This window comes from Herpailurus yagouaroundi, unplaced genomic scaffold, assembly GCF_014898765.1.
Source record: "Herpailurus yagouaroundi ecotype Mexico unplaced genomic scaffold, PumYag 141, whole genome shotgun sequence".
NCBI lineage: Eukaryota > Metazoa > Chordata > Mammalia > Carnivora > Felidae > Herpailurus > Herpailurus yagouaroundi.
The window spans coordinates 65,257,082-65,278,205 of NW_024412396.1; the positions used below are offsets into that span (position 1 = coordinate 65,257,082).

Consider the following 21,124-nt stretch of genomic DNA (forward strand, 5'->3'; position numbering starts at 1 on the left):
CCCCCCCCCCCCCCCCCCCCCCGCTCACCTGGGAAGGCGTTGATGTCGATAACAGCGTGCTGCCCCGTCTGGTTATTGATGATGATGTCGATCCCAAACAGCGACACACCCAGCGCCTGCCGAAGGGCCCGGGACAGCTCCCGGATGACCTCGTCACTCGGCCGCTCAAACACGCCCTCAATCTTGTCCAGCTGCCAACATACACACACATGCAAGTCAAATTAGGCCACGGTGGGGAGGTGCAATGCCACACCAGACACAGAGACCCTGCCTCAGGTGCCCCAAGCTTAGCACTACCGTCAGGCAAGGAGGCAGGACAGACCCCTGGTGAGTTGCACTCACACGGCCACTTCCCACGTCCCACCAGTTGGGCAGGAACGAAGCATACAGTGTGCATGACCCCTCTGGTCCCTGTAACAAGCTGGGAGGACTGCCCCACCCCAATCGTCCTCTGCTCTCGTCCCAGCCAGCCTGGGACAGCCACACAGATTTTCACGGGCTCAAGCTCGGCCCCTAGAAGGGCCACAGAGGAAGGGGAACCTTGAGAAGTGTGTGGGATCGAGGGAACATGGATTTGAATCCTGACAGTGACTTTCTAGCTCTGTGGTCCTAGGGAGAAGTACTCAGCCTCACTGTGCCTCAGTTTGCTCAAACAGGACCAACGAGGTCCCTGTCCTCTGCATGGGGAGGTCCCTGATGAGGTGGGAACAGTGTCTGCCCCACTGGGAGGAGGTGCTAGCCTTGCATTCTAGAGCAGGGATAGCACTGTGTGACCTCTGAGTCAGGAGAAGGTTACAGGAGGTGCTCAATAAATACTGGAGTCCTGGGAGCTACAGGGCTCAGAAGCCAAAGAGGAAGAAGGGTGAGTGATCCGTCAGAAATAAAGTTGATGCTGGATCAAAAACTTTTAACACAGAATTACCACGTGACCAGCACTTCCACTCCTGGGTATATGTAACCAAAAGACTGAAAACAGGTAGTTGTAACCCAATGTTCAGAGCACCGGCCAAAGGTGGAAGGAAACCAACCGAAGTGCCCATCAAAACGTGGGATCAACAAACTGTGTTACCCACACAATGGAACATTATTCAGCCATACAATGGTATGGCGTGGGTGAACCCTGAAGACGTCAGGCAAAGTGTGAGAAGCCAAACACGATGGGTTACACATTAATATTTACAGGTTAACACGAAAGGTCTAGAACAGGCAAGTCCGTGGAGATGAAAAGCAGACTAGTGGTGGTGGGGGTTGGGAAGAAGAGGGAAGGTGGCAGAAATGCTTCATAGGTACAGAGTTTTCCTCTGAGGTGACAAAAATGTCTCAGAACTTGGCAGAGGTGGTGATAGGCACAACATGGCGAATGCAGAAAATGTTACTGAATTATTACCTTAAAATGGCTATGTTGTATGTTATGTGAATTTCACCCCATTTAAAAAAAAAAAAAGTGAAGCTGAGTCAGGAGGGCTGGGGACAGAGCCCTGGGCACCAAGGACAAATGGCCCTTACCCCGGCACAGGTAGCTACAACAGCCGATGGGGAGCTTGCACACATGCCCCGAGTGAGGACCCCACGGCGGGCACCATCAGCAGTCCCCTGTGAAGCCACGCCCGCAGGCTCTGCACAACCGGCGGGGCCCCTCAAACCCATGACCCTGCTGCCTTGGTGTGCTATCAGAGGAAATACTTTCTAAGGGGCCAGTGGCAGACTGCCTGTGACAAGCCCTTGTCACTTAGCACCCGCCCAAGCCTGGGCAGGTATCCCCCATTTTGTGCTCCCTTTCGCCAGTCAGAGGCTCAGCGCATCGAGGCAGCTCAGCCACGGGATCTGTGGCCCCAGGTCCTCCCCAGGTCAGAGGGAGCCAGGTAGACACCATGGCACAGCCCATTCCCTCCCGCACGCCCTGAGCCATAATGTACGCTTCTGGGTCTTGTTTTCTCACTCCAATAAATGAGGTAATAAAAACACCTGCACCACGGGACGTAGGATCCGAGAAGCTAAGGTTTAAGGCTTGCAGCACAGGCCCACCAGCAAGGGGGGTGGGGTATGGCTACCGTATTAACACACTGTTTACAAAAGCACTTTCTCAGCTCAGCAAGGCATCTCAGAAATCCTCCCGAAGCTGTTTGATTACATTAAACTAGCCATCCCAGGACAAGATAAAGGCACGGAAATCCTGCCCCTGGGTTGTAAGTGCGAAGGCTACAGTGATGTTCTGGGGAATGGGGAGGCAACAGAGGAGGTGAGGGGTAGTCCTCCGGATCACCACGATCACCCTCCTCCCCCAGCATGGTGGGCTGAGTGCTTCCGGCACACTCCGGCGCACGTCTGGGCGCTCTGCATCCAGTAACTCCCCGAATCCCATGACCGCCCTGTGCGGCAGGATGGGGAAACAGAGGCTCAGAGAGACGGCAATGCGATTCCCAGGCCACACGGCCGAAATGTTGTGGAGCTTGGGTGTGACGCCAGCCAATCTTGTCAGTGTCCACACTCTTATGTAGCAGTGTCTGGGGGCCTGTAAGTTGGGTGTGGGAGTCGGGTTCACCCTCAGGGGCCTCCAGCCAGGGAAGGAGGTAGGGCTTCAAGGCCAGGACAAGGCTTCCTGCATGAGGCCCTGATGGTGGGAGGGAGGAAGCTAGGAGGCGAGTCTGGAGTCGAACTGTGTCAGGCTGGCCTGTGGGTGTGCAGGAGGGGCTTGCGTCTTGAACAGGAAGGATATGGCTGAGTGCCATTCCCCTGTCTAGTTTCACATGGTGTCACTTCTGGGGCCTTCCTGAAGAGCAGTCACGAGCTGAGGGAAAGGAGGTGATGGTGGAGCACAGGTGGAGAGGAGGCTCAGAAGTGTCTCTAAGCTTTCCCAGCCCACAGATGAAGACACACGCCGAGCAACAGACAGGTGATTACCCAAGGTTACCTGGGACCCTCTGGCCTCAATTAACAGCCCCAGGGGCCACGAGAGCCACACTGGGACTGGCAGGGACAGCTTCCCACAAGTCCGTGGAATGCCACCCCCGCCCAGAGCCACCAGCCAAACAAGGTCTGAGAGCCTTTCAGGAACGAGCCCCGAGGAACTGCACCAGCCCAAAGTCCCCGAGGGCTGGAAGACCAGAAAATCTTTTCTTGCACAAAACAGCTTTTTCCATCTTTTTACAGTGCACAGACAGGGGCTGTGGGGTTCTGTTTAAAATCTGGTTGTTCTCTAAGCTTCCTTGGAGAACATGGAACTTGTTCCTGGGGAACGCCTATCAGCATCTGGAGGGACACTGGTGCTCCCTCCAGGTCCCTGTCCACACCCATGCTCTGTACAACCCTCTGCACGCTGCCGGCTCCTCAGAGGAACCAGACACAAACAAGAAACGAATGGGCGGCCTGGAGCAGGGGGGCAGGAGGTAGTAGGCAAGTGCATGTCCCCAACACAGGAATCAGGGGTGTGAGGCCCAGGGGCAGGGGCCTACTGTGGATGTTGTCGGTGAGAACATCCCAGGACACAGGCAGATCCTCCCAGATTAGCCGGGACGGCCATGACTCAGGAGCAGGAGATAAGGCACAGGGCTCCAAGGTCAGGGGAAGCGACAGCAGAGGCCGCTGGCTTGCTGGACTTGGGAGGGATGGCAGAAGCTGCCCCATGGCCGACTTCAGCTCAGGTCATGATCTCATGGTTTGTGGGTTCGAGCCCCACAGCAGGCTCTGTGCTGACCGCTCGGAGCCTGGAGCCTGCTTCACATTCTGTGGCTCCCTCTCCCTCTGCCCTTCCTCCCTCCCTCCCTCCCCCCCCTTCCCTCCCTCCTTCCCCCTCTCTCTCACTCTCAAAAATAAATAAACATTAAGAAGCTGCCCCATGGCAATTTCTAACTCTCTGCTCTGGGTAAAGACTGCTTTGCACATACCAGTGTGATAAGAAGCCCTAAATTCCCCAAAGACCCAGCTTTGGAATCAGACCAATCCGGGGTCATACCCTAGCTTGGCCCCTGAGTGAACAGTCCTGTGAGTTTGGAGAAGTTCCTCAACCTCGCCGAACATTAGCCTCCCCGCTCAGGAAAATGGAGCTGTCCGCCCTGCTCCCGCAAGGCTGTGTCCAGGCCTGGCTGTGATGCCCTGCGGCATCTAGGATGGCTCCTGACACACGGTGACGTTCACGGAACGGTGGCCCCGAGCGAGCCTCCTGCCCCCACAGAAGTAGCAGCAGGCCCTTGACAACGCTTACTGGATTCACGTGGACAAGGAAAGAAAAAGGAAGCCGAGATGGTGTCGCCTCCCACCCCTTTTCTTAAATCAGGAAAAAGGCAGCAGGTCTCCACAATATCCGTGACATGGGGCGGGGATGTGTCAGGGGAGGGAGTCCTCATTCTGGGAGAAGAGTTAGAAAAGCTTCCACTGGGAGGAAACTAGTGGTAAACGGGTGTGGGCACGAAAGCCCGAATGAAGCAAGCAAAGCAAAGGGGTCTCCGGCCCCTGGCAGGGAGACGAAGGTCCTTCCACCCTGCTCTGCTGGAGCTCAGGCCTGGGCCTCACCACCAACAGCACGCTGTGCACACCCAGGCTCGGGAGGGAACACGGCCAACACGGCAGAAGGAACATACCGCGGTCAGGACCGATGAAGACTCCGGCTTTGACACGTTGTGGCTGTTGAAGAAGATGGACTCGCGGTCTGAAAAGCAAAGACAAGAAGGAGCCGGAGTGAGCTTAAAGCAGTGATGGTGACTCCACCACCTGACACCAGGGGGCAGCACCACCCCAGCCACGGCCACGGTGGCCGTAGGGTTCAGCGTCCAACAGCAGCCAACCCGGGGCCCCAGTGAGCCGGGCGTCCCCACGACAAGAAGACACTGCCCCGTGGACGGAAACACGCCTGATCAGGGCTCCCGCTTCAAGCCTTCCTCCCATACAAAAATAATGACCTTAATGAGCCTACCTCTGCTACGACCTTATGGTATCTTAGATCTGGTTTTCCCCCACATCCAAGGCCCCATTCCCAAAGTGTGTCTAATGTGTCTTACGGACACGGCACTAGAAAGGGGATGGAGTGGTGGCCGAGTGAGCGGGAAATGCAGTGTACCAGAATATCAAAGGCCCAAAGTCAATGGCAAGTAAAATCAAGGTCGGAGGACCAGTAAATGCCATTGAATCCAGTATTCCCAGTCCCTCCCGGTATCTGCTCAGAGAACTCCTTTTCAGGGTAGCACGTGAGAAATGCCCAAGCTGCTACTTGGCACGTGAGAGTTTCACATATAAAGGGTTCTGCTGTACCCCAACTATTTAGGGGGAAAAAATAGGAAATCAGAACACGGGCTGCTACAGGATCCATCCAAGAAAGCATACAGAGTAATCTGTTTGGCTTTGGAAGCCGGCACAGCCCGCCCGAAATGCGCTTCACCTCCTCCCACCCCATACTTCCCTGACCCATGGCCATCGCCCATCACACCCTCAGTCCCATTGGGGCACCCAGAGGGGCAGGCTGATCCCAAGAATAATGAGAGCAACAAGCAGCTGGTTTGTCTGTCCACCCCCTGGAGTGTGGTCGGTCGGTCACACGTTCTCTCGAGCACTTGGAAGCATGGGCACACAAATGCAAGAATCACAAAACCACGAGCTCCACCGCCCCGTGCCCCCCACCAAGAATGGCATGGGGATGTCCTGGGCTATGTGGCCCCAGCAGCCTCTGCTTCAGTCTTTCCAGAGTGGGCCATTGTGGCTCCCGTCCTCAGGACATACTGCTCATCCCTGGGACCTGGGTCCCTAAGCGCAGGACAGGAAGGGCCTTGGTGGAAGCACCATGGCGTGCAGGGGCCAGGCCACAGCGGGGCACCCGCTCTGATTGCCAACGACCCCCACCAGCTCCAGGATTACGGCGCCGCAACAATCATGCATGAGGAAGTGATTCGGGCGGAGGCCAAGCAGGCAGGCGCTGAGAGGTACCTGGCATCCTTCCCGCTAGTGGGGCACACAGGCCCCTTGCCGCCCCGGTGTGCCCGACAGTCCTCCCGCCGCTCCGACCAGAGCCAGTCCAGACGGGGGGCACGAGAGACGGTCCTGGGGAGGAGCCTGGGGAAAATAAACACCCTGCAGGACTTGTGCCAAGCAGCCCCACCAATCTCTACTCCTGGGCTCTGAGAGCCAAGAAGAGGGGGGCCTTCAGGGGTGGCAAGCCCTGTGGGCCGGAGGACAGAGTGGGCCTCGAGCAGCTGCAACAGGTGTTCTGGCCTTCTGCGGGCACTGCCCACCTTTTTGCCCTGTAGCCCGGCCTGGCCCAACCCCACCAAGCTCAGGGCGCCTCCCACCCACCCCGAGGGTCCCCAAGGGTAGCAGAGCAAGCCTGGGGAGGGGGGCCACACAGAGCAGGTAGACACAGCCAAGTTCAGGGAGGCTGGGAAGCCTGCAGGAGCCACAAGGAAACACCACGGTGCTTAACTCTGCCAGGAAGGGAAGAAGCTGGGCACTCAGAAAGGCACACCCAGCACTCACTGGACCGGACAGACCACATCACCCAACAGTTTCTTGTGGAAGGGACACCAATAAAAAACGTGGACCGTTTTCCAAGGAGATTGTTTCTCCTCCTGGGCTAACTCTGACCTGGGGGCTCAGGCCAGGGGACTATTCAGCAATGACAGTGGCAGTGGGGGGAGGGGGGGGGGCTCTGCTCAAGTACCACCTGTGTGTGGCCTCAACAGCGGCCAGAGGGGGTGTGGGCAACTTCCAGACACTCCCTGGCCCAGGACACTGGGAAGCTGAGACAGGTCAGAGTGGGTCACGTGTCCTCCGATGCCAGTTCCTTGGGGAGCTTTAAGATACCCACTTCCTCTAAAGACGGACCTGGCTGGGCCCTGACACTCCGATCACAGGACCACTCTGGATTTGGGACCCCATCCACTCACTCCCAGTGTCTGGGACAGTCCTGAGACACACAGTCTGAGTAACGATCCACTACCAGCGCCCCACGGGGGCGGGAAGGCAATGAGGGGAATACGGGTGCTTTCGGCCCTTGATGTATAGACAAGAAGAACAGGTTCAAAACAGGGTAAATGACAGGTTTGATCCCCAAATATTGCAGTAACTCAGCAGTCGTGAGCACGGACCACACTTTCTTCAGCTTTATTTGCTTACTCTTCATGTGTGTCTCTGGGGAGGGGGGCACGTCACAGTGCTGCAGACGGAGGCCCAGATCTTCTTCTAGATCCCATACAAGCATCAGCTCCACAGAGAGGCCAGCTCTGGCTCCCTCACCCAGCGGTGTCCCAGGACCCACTGTTTCCTCTGGAGCCCTTCATCTATGCCACGATGCATCTTTTTATTCTTTCTTTCCGCATGTGGGGGTTCTCCCACTAGAATAGAAACACATGAGGGCAGGATACTTGGCTGACTATCTAGTCACCTACTGGATCAGTTACCAGGCACAGGGCTGGGCACATGGCAGGCTCAAGGAAATACGGCATCCATTACACTAGAGAGGCTCTAGATGACAGACCGGCAAACCAGAGACTGAAAGCCAAAGCTAGCCTGTCACCTGCCGTTTGTAAATAAAGTTTTATTGGAACACAGCCAGGCCCAGGTGCTGACATATTGTCTACAGCTGCTTTCATGCCGCAAGGGCAGCATTAGATAATTATGACAGAGTTGGAAATATTTACTATCTAGGCTTTTGCAGAAAAAGTCTGCTGACCCCAGCTCTACGTGGCAAGTGATATCATTCTTTGATGTACCCCTAAGGGAAAAAAGGCCCAGGGAGAAGGGTAAAATAAAGGCACTAGTCCACACAGTACAGGAAACAAAAGTAAATCCACTGCACAAAAGGGGAACACAGAGACGTGCCTATCTCGGTCCTGGCACTGGGTAGAGACAGGGGAGCAATCTCCCCAACTGTGAACGACAGGCATAGGATACGTGCTCCTAGTGGCTGACACAAGCCAACACCAACCCTCTCAGTAAGAACCTGACTTTCACTCCAGCAGAAGCAACTAGAAGATGCCTGGCTCTAAAAATCACCTGACTTCAGAGGCGTTAACAGGGAAAACCACAAGTGCACCTGAAAATCAACAGAGCATGGTCGTTATGGAGGGAAGGCTAGTGTCCCTGGCTCCCCGCCCCCCAGGTCCTGAAGAATCCCACAGCTCCTTGCGTGGATGGGGAAGCTGTAGGCCACACTGGACAAGGGAAACCGGAAAGCCAGTGTGGGGGCTGGAAAGAGGCCAGAGCCCCAGAGCCCGCTGCTCAACTGGTCCAGCTTAAAGGACCCCTGTCGAGTTATGCTTCTCATCTGGAAAGAACACGCACATAAAGAGAACAAAGCCCGCGCCGGCTCCCTGGCACGATGCCCTGAAGACCGCAGACATGAAATCGGCTTTGGGACGGATGGACGGACATGCTGAAAGTTATTCAACTTGCCTGAGCATAATAAACATTCCTGCATTGGCTCTGTGAGTTTACCTACTCCCCAGCCTACATTTTATGGAAAACTGGCAACCTGTCATGAGAAGAAACACAGTCATGAGAAGACACAGAAACATGGAGCCTCATCCTCAAGACACAGGACACAGAGCCTGTGCCTGGCTGCAAACGGCTCCCAGGGCTGAGACAGAAACTGGCCCAGCACTTTGTAACAGGGAGGAAAAGGAGAAAACTTCCTTTCCTTTTTCTGGAAAGGAAGGAAACGTGGCAGTAAATTTCTTACAGGTAGAGGGGATTTGGGTAAAAATAAAAAAAAAAGAGGGGCGCCTGGGTGGCTCAGTCAGTTAAGTGTCCGACTTTGGCTCAGGTCATGATATTGCAGTTAGTGGGTTCGAGCCCCACGTCGGGTCCTGTGCTGACAGCTCAGAACCCAGAGCCTGCTTCAGATTCTGTGTCTCCCTCCCTCTCTCTCCCCGGCTTGTGCTCTGTCCCTCAAAGGTGAATAAATGTTAAAAAAAAAATTCTTTTAATAAAAAAAGAAAAAAAGAAAGGAGGCTATGTAAGGTATGCTACTCTTAATATATTTTCCACAGACTTAAAGCACGTACTTTTTAAAAATCAGAGAAAATACATAATTAAAAAAAAATTGTCTCTTCCAGCCCACAATTTATAAGAATGCCTCCTGCTGCTATATAGTCATATACAAAAAGACCCCTCCAGATCTTAGTCCCCTCACCCCCAGATCATTACATCATCCCAGTGTGCGAGAGCTGGGACCAGGGGGATTATGGGGATGTCCCAAACCCTGACAATGCAGCCTCGAGTTCTGGAGCCCCCCGCCTGGCTGGGAAGGCTGCTTGCACCCAGAAAGGAAGTGAAAACGGGCACACATTTTCAAAGTGTCTGCTCTCTGTGTTGCGTTAATGGGAAGAAAAAAGCTGTCCTGGGGATGAACAGCTGAACTTTATTCAAGAGGAGTGGCTTAAAGCCACCAGGAACGGATGGTGACAGGCAATCCCAGCAGGAGGGACTTTAAGAAGACACATCTGTTGACTCAGATGGAGACAGAATGGCCCGGTATTTCACTGCATCTGGTGATGGCGGGTTTCCCTTGCAGAGATAAATGCACGGCATGTCTGAGCACAGCACATGAGGACAATCAAATATCCTGCAAGGGATCCCTTAGAAAGCTGTGCTTATTTCAAAGACACGGTTACTCTGCTCCAAAGGTTTCTGGAACTTGCCTTAGAGATGCCTTCAGAACCACTAGAACATTCTTTTGAGCAGCCCCAACACCAGCAAATCCGTATCTTAGTGTCAGTTTCTGAAAGGGCCAAGGATCAGCTGGTGTCAGGAGAGTAGCTAAAAAAAAAAAAAAAGCTGAGCAGGGTGCCTGGGTGGCTCAGTCGGTTAAGGGTCAGGTTCTTGGGTTTCGGCTCAGGTCATGATCTTGTGGTTTGTGGGTTCGAGCCCTGTGTCAGACTCCGTGCTGACAGTGCAGAGCCTCTTCGGATTCTCTCTCTCTCTCTCTCTCTCTCTCTCTCTCTGCCCCTCCCCTGCTCATGCACTCGCTCTCCCTAATTAATTAATTAATTAATTAATAAAACTGAGCTTGTGGAGCCCCTCAGTCTCCTTACAGGATCCCCTCAAATGCCCCAAATAATGGCAGCATCCTAAAAACACCACCACCCTGTGACCATCTGAGGGACACTTGGGATCCAAAACATGCTCACTCAGTCCTCACCCCTGTAAGGGGGGACACGGTGGGGTGACTGTGCCCACATGGACCTGCCTGAGGTCCCACAACTAGGAAGTGCTGGACCCTGTGTGACCTCTAACGGAGCACCCATCCACTCAGTGGCTGCAGAAGCAGCAAGTAACACTGGGCCTCCCCATTTGGAAAAAAAAAAGACATGATAAGACAGTCAGCACTCTGGCCTTCAAAAAATAAGAGGGGCCCTTTCCCAAACCCTCACTTCCCTCAAGGGCCAATCACTCATTCCAGCATGTTCCTCATGCGTGTCATCTCTGTGGGGCCCCCAGGAAGTGCCCTGGGCGCGGAGAGCTTTCAGAGGAGTCCTGGAGCTTACAGTGGTCCGGGAGGATGAAGCCCCTACAATGACCCGGTGGAGTGGGGTTTTACCTCATTCTCCAAGACTTCTCACTACTGAGCAGACCTCCTCCACCCTTCAGATCACATCATTCCTGCCCCCTCCAAAATAACACAGGGTAGCAGGGTAAGTGCGGCAGGACAGACGGCCGACGCCCTGTCCCAGCCAGGCCCCTGCGACAGCGGGAAGCCTGGTTACCTGACGTGCCAGCAGAGAAGTTCTTCAGCGAGGGCCTCTGGACCACGGTGTAGGACTCGCCCACCACAAACACCTTGTACAAAACAGCGTTGTGGTTGATGAAGTTCTGGACCACACAGGGTGGCTGGATGGCACTCAGGCCCTCCTGGTTGAACACGATGGCCATCTATAGAAACAGGGAGCCAAGAGCTCTGTCAGAGTCCACCACCTACTCAGCCTTACCCAGGGGCACATCACCTACCCAGACGCACCAAGAACCACCATCCCTGTGAACTGAGGACTCCCCAGGAAGAATCTCAAGCCAGATGAGGGGAGTGAGACTCGAGAATGAACACCTGGGGGTCAATTCACTCCTGCTGTGGGGATTTGGAAATCCTGTACCGTCAGGCTGTCCACGTAGGGTTGAGCTGGCTGTGCACTGCCCAACTCCACACCGTAATCCTGGGAACGGGACCCCCGGTTGTATATTATTCAATCCTTACGACATCCTTAGAGATTCTTCCACAAAGATCCAGGAGAGGCAGGGAGTGTAAGGCATGTTATCATGCACCTTTTACAGATGGGGAAACTGAGGCCCTGAGCAGCTCAGTGGCTGGTTGGAAAGTGATGAAGCCCAGGCTAGGACTGGGTCTGCCCAGCACGAAGTCTTGGCCTCTCACACATTCAGTGAACCACATGGATGCTTGAAAAATGGGAACGTGCTGCTCTGACTCTGATGCCTGTGGGGACAAAGGTCCCCACTGAGAGGATCTGGTAGGGCCACGAAGGTAGGGAGGGCAGAGGCACAGCTGGAGAAAATCTCTGCTTTGGCTCAGCTGCCAGAGCCGGGACCATGACTAATCCCTTGCAGCCCAAAGGCCCCAGGAAGGAGCCACCAGATGCCCAGGACTATGGGCAGGAATGACGGAGCCTGGACAGCTGGCTGCCTGCACTGGCAGCCACCCCTGACGTCAACTGTCACAGAGCACCACCCCAACGTTCCTGGTGCTCGGCCGGGTAGGGCAGGAGTGGAGAGGCAGGCCACATGCAGAAACAAAAAATGTGTGCATCTGTGTGCATATGTGTGCACATGTGAGTGCATGCGTCTGCCGCAGCGACCGTCTCCTTAGCCTTCTGACAAGGAAGAGAAAGCCCACAGGCGGCCCGGGAGCTAGGCGAGCCAGACACGGGGTTAAGTCCTAGCTCCAGCACCTGGCTGCATGAGGGCTGACAGGGGACTCGCCCTAAGCTCGTTTTCCTCACTTGTAAAACAGCAACAATAACTACCATGGGATAGATGCTTCAGGGGCACTTTGAGCTTCTGGCTTAGTGGTTTAACAAAGAGGTGGGGGGGTGGGGGGAAGGATGATGATTTCACTGCCAAGCAAGTCAGTGTGCACGCACTGGCTTAAAAACAAAACAAAACAAAAAACAAACAGCTCTATGAACAGGAAATAAAAAGAGAGTGGTTTGCCAAAACTAGTTGACTTTAGTTGAGCTTGGGATTCTGAGGGAGGGCTCAGGTAGACCTCAGTACAGGTAAGGACGGACCCTAATCAGAAAGTCTCACTTTTGGGGCGCCTGGGTGGTTCAGACGGTTGAGCATCCGACTTGGGCCCAGGTCATGATCTCGCAGTTTGTGAGTTTGGGCCTCGCATTGGGCTCTGTGCTGACAGCTCAGAGCCTCCAGCCTTGCTTTGGATTCTGTGTCTCCCTGTCTCTTTCTCTCTAACTCTCCCCCATTGTGCTCTCTCTCAAAAATAAAAAAATAAACATTTTTTTAAATTAAAAAAAAAAAAAAAGAAAGCCTCACTTTTCTGTTTAAAGCGAATTACGTCCACAGACCTGTCCTCCATCCTTGCTGCAACCAACATCCCCAGGCCCCGTGAAACAGGGGAAGAGCCTTGCTCCCCAACGCCCAGGCTCATGCCATGGAGGGCACCCCACTCAAAGGGGCATCCCTCTGATGTTGAAGCCTGCCAGGAGGCAGGCAGCCCAGAGCACACACAGACTCCCTGGGAGTCTCCAGATCCCAATGTTGGATGCTCCTCCGTTCCCGATCTGGGGGAGCCCCTCCCTGAAACAGCACACTGTGGGTTGGGAGAAGTGGGGGGGGGGGGGGCGGAGACAGAGAGGTACCCATGTGTACATTTTGGAGCCAGACTCAGACAGCAAGACTGAGGGATGAAAGCTGCCCCCAAAGGCACTGACCCCATACGTTGGCAGGAGGGAACTCACTTGGACCTGGAACCCCCACTGCTTCTCCCGTGCCCCGGCAGGCTCCATAGCAGCTGGTTCCCTAATAGCTCACCCGACAGGTGCAGAGCAGCACGTATGGCAACTCCCTCATTCCCCCGTGACCGCTATGCCATCCCCACGTGCAGACACTCAGAGAGGCTGGGTAATCTGCCCCAAGTCCCACCGCTGGCAGCGCCCAGAGCCAGACCCGCTCCCAGGTCCACAAGATTTCAGAGTTCTCTTGTGAAGACAGAAGTGGTTTCTTCCCTGCAGGCTGACCTTTTCTGCATCAGGATGGTCTAATCACACTAATGATGATTAGAGTCATCCTTCCATCCAGAAAACTGCAAGGCACTGACCAACAGAGGAACCAGGTGCTAGTGAGAAGGGGCAGGTGGAAGGCTGGCAGGCAGGTGCCGAGGGGAATGTGGGCTCTGGCGACATGACTCTGGCTGCTCTGAAGCATTCCGGCTCCCTCCCAGCGCCTGGCATGGAGCACATCCCTGGCCCAGAGCCCAGGCAGGCCCAGGCAGGGATGGCTCCCCAAGGGCAACCAGCCTTACGAGGCGGCTGACCTCTGCAGCAGGCCGCGATTTCCAGGGGCTGCCCCCACATTCCTTCCCACGAGCAGAGGCACACCCTCGGCCCAGCAGCTTCCGTCACACCATGTACCATATATCACACTGACACTTCCTATTTATAGGCATATAAGTGTCGCCACAAACATATGCCGGGGAGAAAGACCACCACGGAACTCTGCTTCCGGGCACTGCTGGGGGGCTGTCCAGATTTCATCCTAAGGTCTCGGGGAGCACTTCTGACTGGGTCAGACTCTCCCCACGGGGCCCTCAGGATGGGCGCTGAGTCTACGGCCCAGTGCACCCTCCCCGGTGCCTAACAGGAAGGCCCCCCGGCCGGGCCGTGCCTGTAAGGGAATGAAATGCAGACGATGGGGTGGGGGTGGAGGAAAGCCTTGAGGACAATGTCCCAGTGTGGTTCCAAAGACAGCAAGGGCAACCCAATGGAGTCCCTGCCTGGCCACCTGCTCCCCTTACCCCCGGAAGGCCTCCTCTGCTTATGGTCCTGCACCATATCTCACCGGTGCTATGTCTCTGGGACTCAGTCTCTACCCCCCGGGGCAGGGTGCACATCCTGTGCGTTCTTCCCCGGGCACTGAGTGGGGCTGGGAATGCCCACGGGGGAATAAAGGAATGACAGAGAGGGTGGAGGAATCCCCACACACTGGCAAGTAGAGTGCCGCTGCCTCCCCCACTCCCTTCTAAATTCAGCAGGACCAGCCGGTCTGTGAGCAGCTGGCAGGGACACCACATCTCCAGTGAGCAGCACTCAGAGGGGCCTGGGGCAGTGGCTGGCACAGAGCAGGTGCCCCAGGGAGCGATCGACACTGATGAGCCAAAGGTTGGAAAGTCGGACAGGTCAAACTGGGACGTGATGTGACTTGCTGGGGCTCGCAGCGGGCAGGCAGACCCCTGGCACACCATCTCGCCCCTGGGGACAGGACAGGCACGGGGAGAAGCTGGAGACCATGCACAAAGCCACAACCAGGAGCAGGACAGGGAGCTGGAGCAGCAGGTGTGAGATCTGGCACACAAACCCCTGCGGGCTCCCAGAGAGACACTGTGAGCTGGAAAGGTGGGGGCATAGGGGGAGATGGGGACACAGGGCAGTCAAAGCTTCCACTCACCTCATGAGAGTTGGTGCCATGAGCCACTCTGGTTTTGCAAACTATGGAGCAGGGAGAGAAAAGCAGAGAGAAATCAGTGAGGTTATTCTCCACAAAGCCTGACTCGCGGCACAGGGAGAAATTCTTGACCCTCCAGCAGCCCGTGGGGATGAGGGGCAGGTAGCAGACACGCGGACTCAACAACGGCCAGCATCTGCACTCAGGCGTCTGGACAGACAGTGCCAGGCCGGCAAAAGAGCACCCGCCGCCCACACCACCTGACGACCCGTGACCGCTGAGTGCTGCAAAGCCCTCCCTGGCGGCCAAGGCCTTCACGCACACCAGGGAGCACAGACAGCCCCCCATCCCCACCCGGCCCGCGGCCCGGCCAGCCTGCCCAGCGGGGCCTGGGCATGGTACTCACTGAAGGGGAATGCCAGGCCGTTCTTCTCCAGGAGCCTCATGGTGTCGTCTCCGCACAGGCTGGTGAGCTCCATGAAGGGTGGCGAGCAGATCCTGTCATCTGGGGACGGCGAAGAAGCCCACGTCAGCACGCCTGCCTACTAGCCCCCGGGCCCACTTCCTGTGACAGAGCCACCTCCCCGGGGCCACGCTCGACAGCCCTGCTCTCCTGAGCAGACACCCCCAAGTCCGCAGTAAGTGCGCGTGCGCGCGCGTGCGTGTGCGCACGCGCGCACACACACACACACACACTGACAGTAACGTAAGCATATTCTTCAATTACATTTCTTTTTTCTTTTTTAATTTTTATTTGAGAGGGAGTATGTATGCATCTGTGCATGTGAGCAGGGGAGAGGGGCAGAGGGCGAGAGAGAGAATCCCAAGCAGGCTCCACCCCAGTACAGAGCCGGACTCAGGACTCCATCCCATGACCCTGGGATCACGACCTGAGCCTAAATCAAGAGTCCGACACTCAACTGACTGGGCCTCCCAGGCGCCCCTTTAATTACATTTCCTAACGTTTCCATAATTACAAAACCAGTATGTGAGGAGTATAAAACTTGACTCAAAAAAAAAGTAAGAACCACACGCGTTCACAGATAAGACTATGACAACAAACTTCTCAGCCTGAGGCGTATACACATTTTATGCAGGCAGAACTTTACAAGAGGATCCTGTTTTGCGGCCCAGATTTTCTCTCAACAAACTATGAGCATTCTTCTGGTTCAATAGAGGCTTCTCCCACCGTGTGCCTCATCGGCTTAACAATGACTGCAGGAGTGGTGCCACGTGCTTAGCTCCTGGCACATGCCTAGCACCGTGCAAAGGACTTTGCATGCATCACCTCTGAAGTCTGCAAAATAATCCTTTGAGAAGGAAGCTGACGTCAGGGAGATTAAAGTGCATGCCCAAGGCTACACAAGCGTTCCTGTGCCTGGGGACACAAGGGCCCTCACCCTCTCGCTACCTAAAGGACACATCTCATCAGCCACCTGCCTGCCAGGTCTGGCCTCCTGACTCTCTCCCTCCCTCTCTCCCTTTCTCAAGCACACTCCCCACCCTTCTCCAGCCTCCTGCAGACACACTCCAGCCCCGGCCTTGCCCCACCTGCCAACAGCTTCTCACACCCTGCCTTTCCTGAGTCCCCGGGCTCAGAGGGGCGCCCATCCAGTGGGTTCTCGGCACGTTTGGTTTCTCTGAAAAGCTCCGGATGCTGGGTCTGCTCTGCTTGTCTGGACGCTCCTGGTGCCAGGCCCTGAGTTAGGCCAAGACAGATTATCTGTGGGATAACCAAAGGTGCTCTGACGCTCTCTACTGATTGCTAAATTACATTGCCGGTTTGTTATTACTGCTTCTTGTCTACTCCCCTTCTCAGACCAGGCCAGCAGCTCCTCAGGAGGTGGTGGGACCACCCTGTACTTCTGGGCACAGAGGCCAGGAAAGGCCGAGCGTTAGTGAGGGGGTGGTGCCCCCCCCCCCCCCAACTTGGAAACCAAACCAAAAGTAAACAAGCAAAGTGGCTTGTCTCCAGGAGCTTCTAGCTACTTGGCTGGCTAAGGTCAGTACATTAAACCAAGGTTTAAGATCCAGCCTCATATAGCTCATAAAAATGAATGCCAAGAATTACACAGGGCATGTTAAAAATGTTTCTACCCGCCCCTCCTCCCCCCCCCCCGCCCCGCCCCAAGCCCAGGCTCCAAACTGGCGCAAAGTTGTCGGGTGTTGGCAGATTTCAGGGGTTGCAGGACTTCTTGGGGACCACGGGAGGGTGGTCTGGGGGCAGCGTCTGCTGAGCCCTGGCAGACAGTGCTGCAGGCCTTCCAAACACAGAACTCCTTTAATCCTCAAATTGCTGTGCTGGTGTCTCCGTGGGCAGAGGCCAAAACAGGCAGCCTGCCCCAAGTCACATGATGGTCAATGACAGAGGTTCAAAGGGCAGGCCAGGAAAAGAGAAGTCAGGAAAATCAGGGTGGGGACGTACTGGGGCTGCGTCCTGGCTCTCAGCTGTAAGCCACTACCTAAATAAGGCCCCATTTCTGCACCCCCAGCCTAGACTCAGAGCCGGGGTGGGAAAGCTTGTTGCTGCAAAAGCACAGCCCCTGCAGCCCAACCCGAACAGAATGCGACACTCAAGGCCTCAATCTGCAGTAGACAGGGGCTCACCTGGTTTGACTGGAGCCCGGAGCCCCCCTGGCCCACCCCCTCCCACAGGAAGATTCAGAGATCCCTGGAGCCCAAAAGGCCACCTCCTGTAAGAGCTTCCAGACTCCCCATCACCAGATTTTTCAGAGTAGATGCCTCTGCCTGGCCTTTAGATTTGCCTTGCAATATCCCTGTCAACGTCCCCTCCCACCCCAGCCCACCCAAACTTCTACATGTCACTGACAACAGCCAACTTCTCAATAAACTGCACTTGATATGTGCCAAACAACACAGTCTACACAGCAACTCAAGCCCCTTCACAAGAACCCCACGAGAAAGTACTGTCACTCCCATTTTACAGAAGAGGAAAATGGGGCACGGAGAGGCGAAGCTCCCTGCCCAGAGTTACACAGTGAGTATGTGGTGTAGCTGGGGCGGGGGGGTGGGGGGGGGTGGGGCTCAGACCTGGGCAGTTGGCTCCCTAGTAGAAAAAGTGTCCATTCCATATCAGCAGGAGAAAGGACAAAGCTTTTATTGAGATGATCATCTCAACAGACTCAGAGAAAGCACTTGACAAAATCCAACAGCCTTCAAGATAAAAACACTGAGCAAACTAGGAATAGAGGGGAATTTCTTCAGTGATTAAAGAGCATTTATAAAAACCACAGAAACATCCTACTTTGGGGTGAAAGACTGGATGCTTTCCGCCTAAGATCAGGAACAAGACAAGAATGTCTGTTCTCGCCACTTCTATTCATTGAATACCATACTGGGTGTTCTCGCCAGGGCAATTAGGAGAGAGTGAAATAAAAAGCATCCAGACTGGAAAGAAGAAGTAAAACTACCTCTACATGCAGGTGATATGATCTTCTCTATAGGAAATCCCAAGGAATCCACACAAACAAACCCCAAAAACTATGAAGATAAGTCAGTTCAGCAAGACTGCAGAATAAAAGATCAACACACAAAAAACAATTATATTTCTACCTACTAGCAATGAACAATCTGAATGTGAAATTAAGAAAATAATTCTACTTATACTAGCATCAAAAAATAACAGCACTTAAGAAATAAATCCAACAGGGGCGCCTGGGTGGCGCAGTCGGTTAAGCGTCCGACTTCAGCCAGGTCACGATCTCGCGGTCCGTGAGTTCGAGCCCCGCGTCAGGCTCTGGGCTGATGGCTCAGAGCCTGGAGCCTGTTTCCTATTCTGTGTCTCCCTCTCTCTCTGCCCCTCCCCCGTTCATGCTCTGTCTCTCTCTGTCCCAAAAATAAATAAACGTTGAAAAAAAAGAAATAAATCCAACAAAGACTTAAATGCTGGAAAAGACAAAATATTATTGAAAGACATTCAGGAAGATCTCAATGGATGGAAAGACGTCCCATGTTCATGGATAAGAGGTTAAATATATTAAGCTGACAACACTCTCACACTGATCTACAGATTCAGCACAATCCCCATTAAAATCCCAGCTTTCTTTTAGCAGGAAGTGACAAGTTAATCTTTAAATTCATGTAAAAATGCAAGGGACCCAGAACAGCCAGTATTGAAATCCTGAAAAAGAATAAAGTTGGAAGACTCACACTTCCCAATTTAAAAACTTACAATAAAACTACAGTAATCATGCAGTATGGTAGTGGTACAAGATCCGACATACACATCAATGGACTAGAATTGAGACACCAGAAAGAGAGTCACCTGATTTTCCACCAGGGAGCCAATACAATTCAATAGGGAGAACAACAGTCTTTTCGACCAATCCAAAAACCGGATATCCATGTGTGAGAGAATGAATCTGGAACCCTACCTCACACCATACACAAGAATTGATTCAAAATGGATCATGATCTAAACTGAAGATCTAAAACAATAAAACTCTTAGAAGAAAACGTGAGTGTAAATCTTCATGACCTTGGATCAGGTAATGGTTTCTTAGACACTAAAAGCATAAGCAATGAAAGTAAAACAAAAGACAAATCTGACATCATCGAAATTCAAAACTTTTGTGCTTCAAAGGGCACTGTCAAGAAAGTAAAAAAGACAACCCACAGAATGGAGAAAAATATTTGCAAATCATGTATCTGATAATGGCCTAATATCCAAAACCTATAAAGAACTATTAAGAAATAAACAATAAAAAGATGACCCAAATTTAAAATGGGCAAAGGATTTGAATAGAAAGTTCTCAACATAAGACATACAGATGGCCGGTGCGCACGTGAAAAGATGCTCAACATCATTAGCCATCAAGGAAATACACATCAAAACTACAAGGAGATCCTATTTCACATCTACTAATGGCTATAATCAAAAAGACAGGAAATAACAAGTGCTAACATTGCCAGTGGGAATGTACAATGATACAGCTGCTTTGGGAAACAGTCTGGCAATCCCACAAACAGTTAAACACAGAGTCACAGTGTGATTCCCAGATACGCAACCAAGGGAATGGAAACCTATGTCCACACAAAAACCTGCCCAGGAATGTTCACAGCAGCATTGGCAAAAAGTGGCAACAACCGAAATGCCCCTCAACTGACAAGTGGGTAAACAAGATATGATGTGCCCATTCAATGGGGTATCATTCAGCCAGAAAAAGGAAAGAAGTGCCAACACGGGCTACAACGTGACCTTGAAAACTGTATGCTGAGCGAAGGAAGCTGGTCACAAAAATCCCATATCGTGTGACTTCATTCATATGAAATGTCCAGAATAGGCAAATCTGTCTACGGCGGTTGCCAAGGGCTGGCAGGGATGGGGACTGACTACAAATGGGTACATTTCTTTCTGGGATGAGGAAAATGTCCTGGCCTTAGATAATGGTGATGGTTGCACAATTTGGGGAAGATATTCAAAACTATTGAACTGTATGTGTACTTTAAAAAGGTGGATTTCAGGGGCACCTGGGTGGCTCAGTCGGTTAAGCGTCCGACTTCGGCTCAGGTCATGATCCCATGGTCTGTGAGTTCGAGACCCATGTTGGGCTCTGTGCTGACAGCTCAGAGCCTGGAGCCTACTTCAGATTCTATGTCTCTCTCTCTCTCTCTCTCTCTCTCTCTCTCTCTCTCTCTCTCTCTGTTCCTCCCCTGCTTGCTCTCTCTCTCTCTCAAAAATGAACATTAAAAAATTTTTTTCAATAAATTAAAAGGTGGATTTTATGGCATGTGCACTGTAGCAACTAAAAGGAAACAACAAGAAAAATTCCCCAGCAGCAGCAGCTGCCATCTCTCAAGTGCATACTCCACGTACCGCGTCTCTTTTAAACCTGCAGCTCCCCCTCCCTCACCCCCCGTCGTCAGGTCCAGGGTGAAGTCAGACAAGGCCAAGGCAAGTGCTTCCCCCAGAGATGTTTGGGGTCCAGAGGAAAAGCAGAGACGAGGCATTTCCAGTGAACGGGCCACATCTAGCATTAGGCCAGACAGCCCCAGTTTTCTGAAATCTCAGGCTGTGATGTGAAGCGGGGCCCAAGAGAGGTGGCACCAGGAAGGAGGGGCACACGCACACCGTCACGGTCTTCCCCCCTTCTCCCAACTTGGAGCCTGCTGACCGCACTCTGAGCAGCAGGCACCGCTGGGTGCCCACCCTGCTCTCGCTCCAGGGGTAGGTCTGGGACTGAGACTGGCCAATCACACTGCCAAGAAGGACCCATAGTCAGAGCTCAGTCACCAGCAAGAGGCAGCACCGGGTGAAGGCAGTCTTGAGCCTGCAGGGCAGAGGCTGGAAGGGACAACTGTCCACACCAGGCCATGGCTGCTCCACGCCCCAGGCCTGTTCCTCTCTGGACTCGAGTACAGGAGACGACGATGTCTTTACTGCTTGAACCAGGATCATCCTGCGTGTCCGGGAAATCACACTGAATTAGAAATGACTACGGTTCCTATTTGGGGGTCAACAACCATTCGTCACCAGTGGCAAGATATGTGTTGTGTT

At 53.6% G+C, this 21,124-nt stretch overlaps 1 protein-coding gene across 6 annotated transcripts in view; it reads right to left on the reverse strand.

Annotated features, from left to right (window-relative positions):
* The window catches only part of ITPK1 (inositol-tetrakisphosphate 1-kinase), a 179,094-nt gene that overhangs the window by 6,855 nt on the left and 151,115 nt on the right, over positions 1-21,124 (reverse strand). For 5 of the 6 annotated variants that reach the window (XM_040478070.1, XM_040478068.1, XM_040478073.1 and 2 more), the window contains 6 exons: positions 15,014-15,112; positions 14,611-14,651; positions 10,689-10,854; positions 5,914-6,039; positions 4,578-4,645; positions 29-191 (listed from right to left, as the gene is read on the reverse strand). In XM_040478070.1, coding sequence (XP_040334004.1) covers positions 29-191; positions 4,578-4,645; positions 5,914-6,039; positions 10,689-10,854; positions 14,611-14,651; positions 15,014-15,112 — 663 coding nt within the window. The remainder of the gene's footprint in view (positions 1-28; positions 192-4,577; positions 4,646-5,913; positions 6,040-10,688; positions 10,855-14,610; positions 14,652-15,013; positions 15,113-21,124) is intronic. The other variant, XM_040478069.1, reaches the window with a different exon arrangement.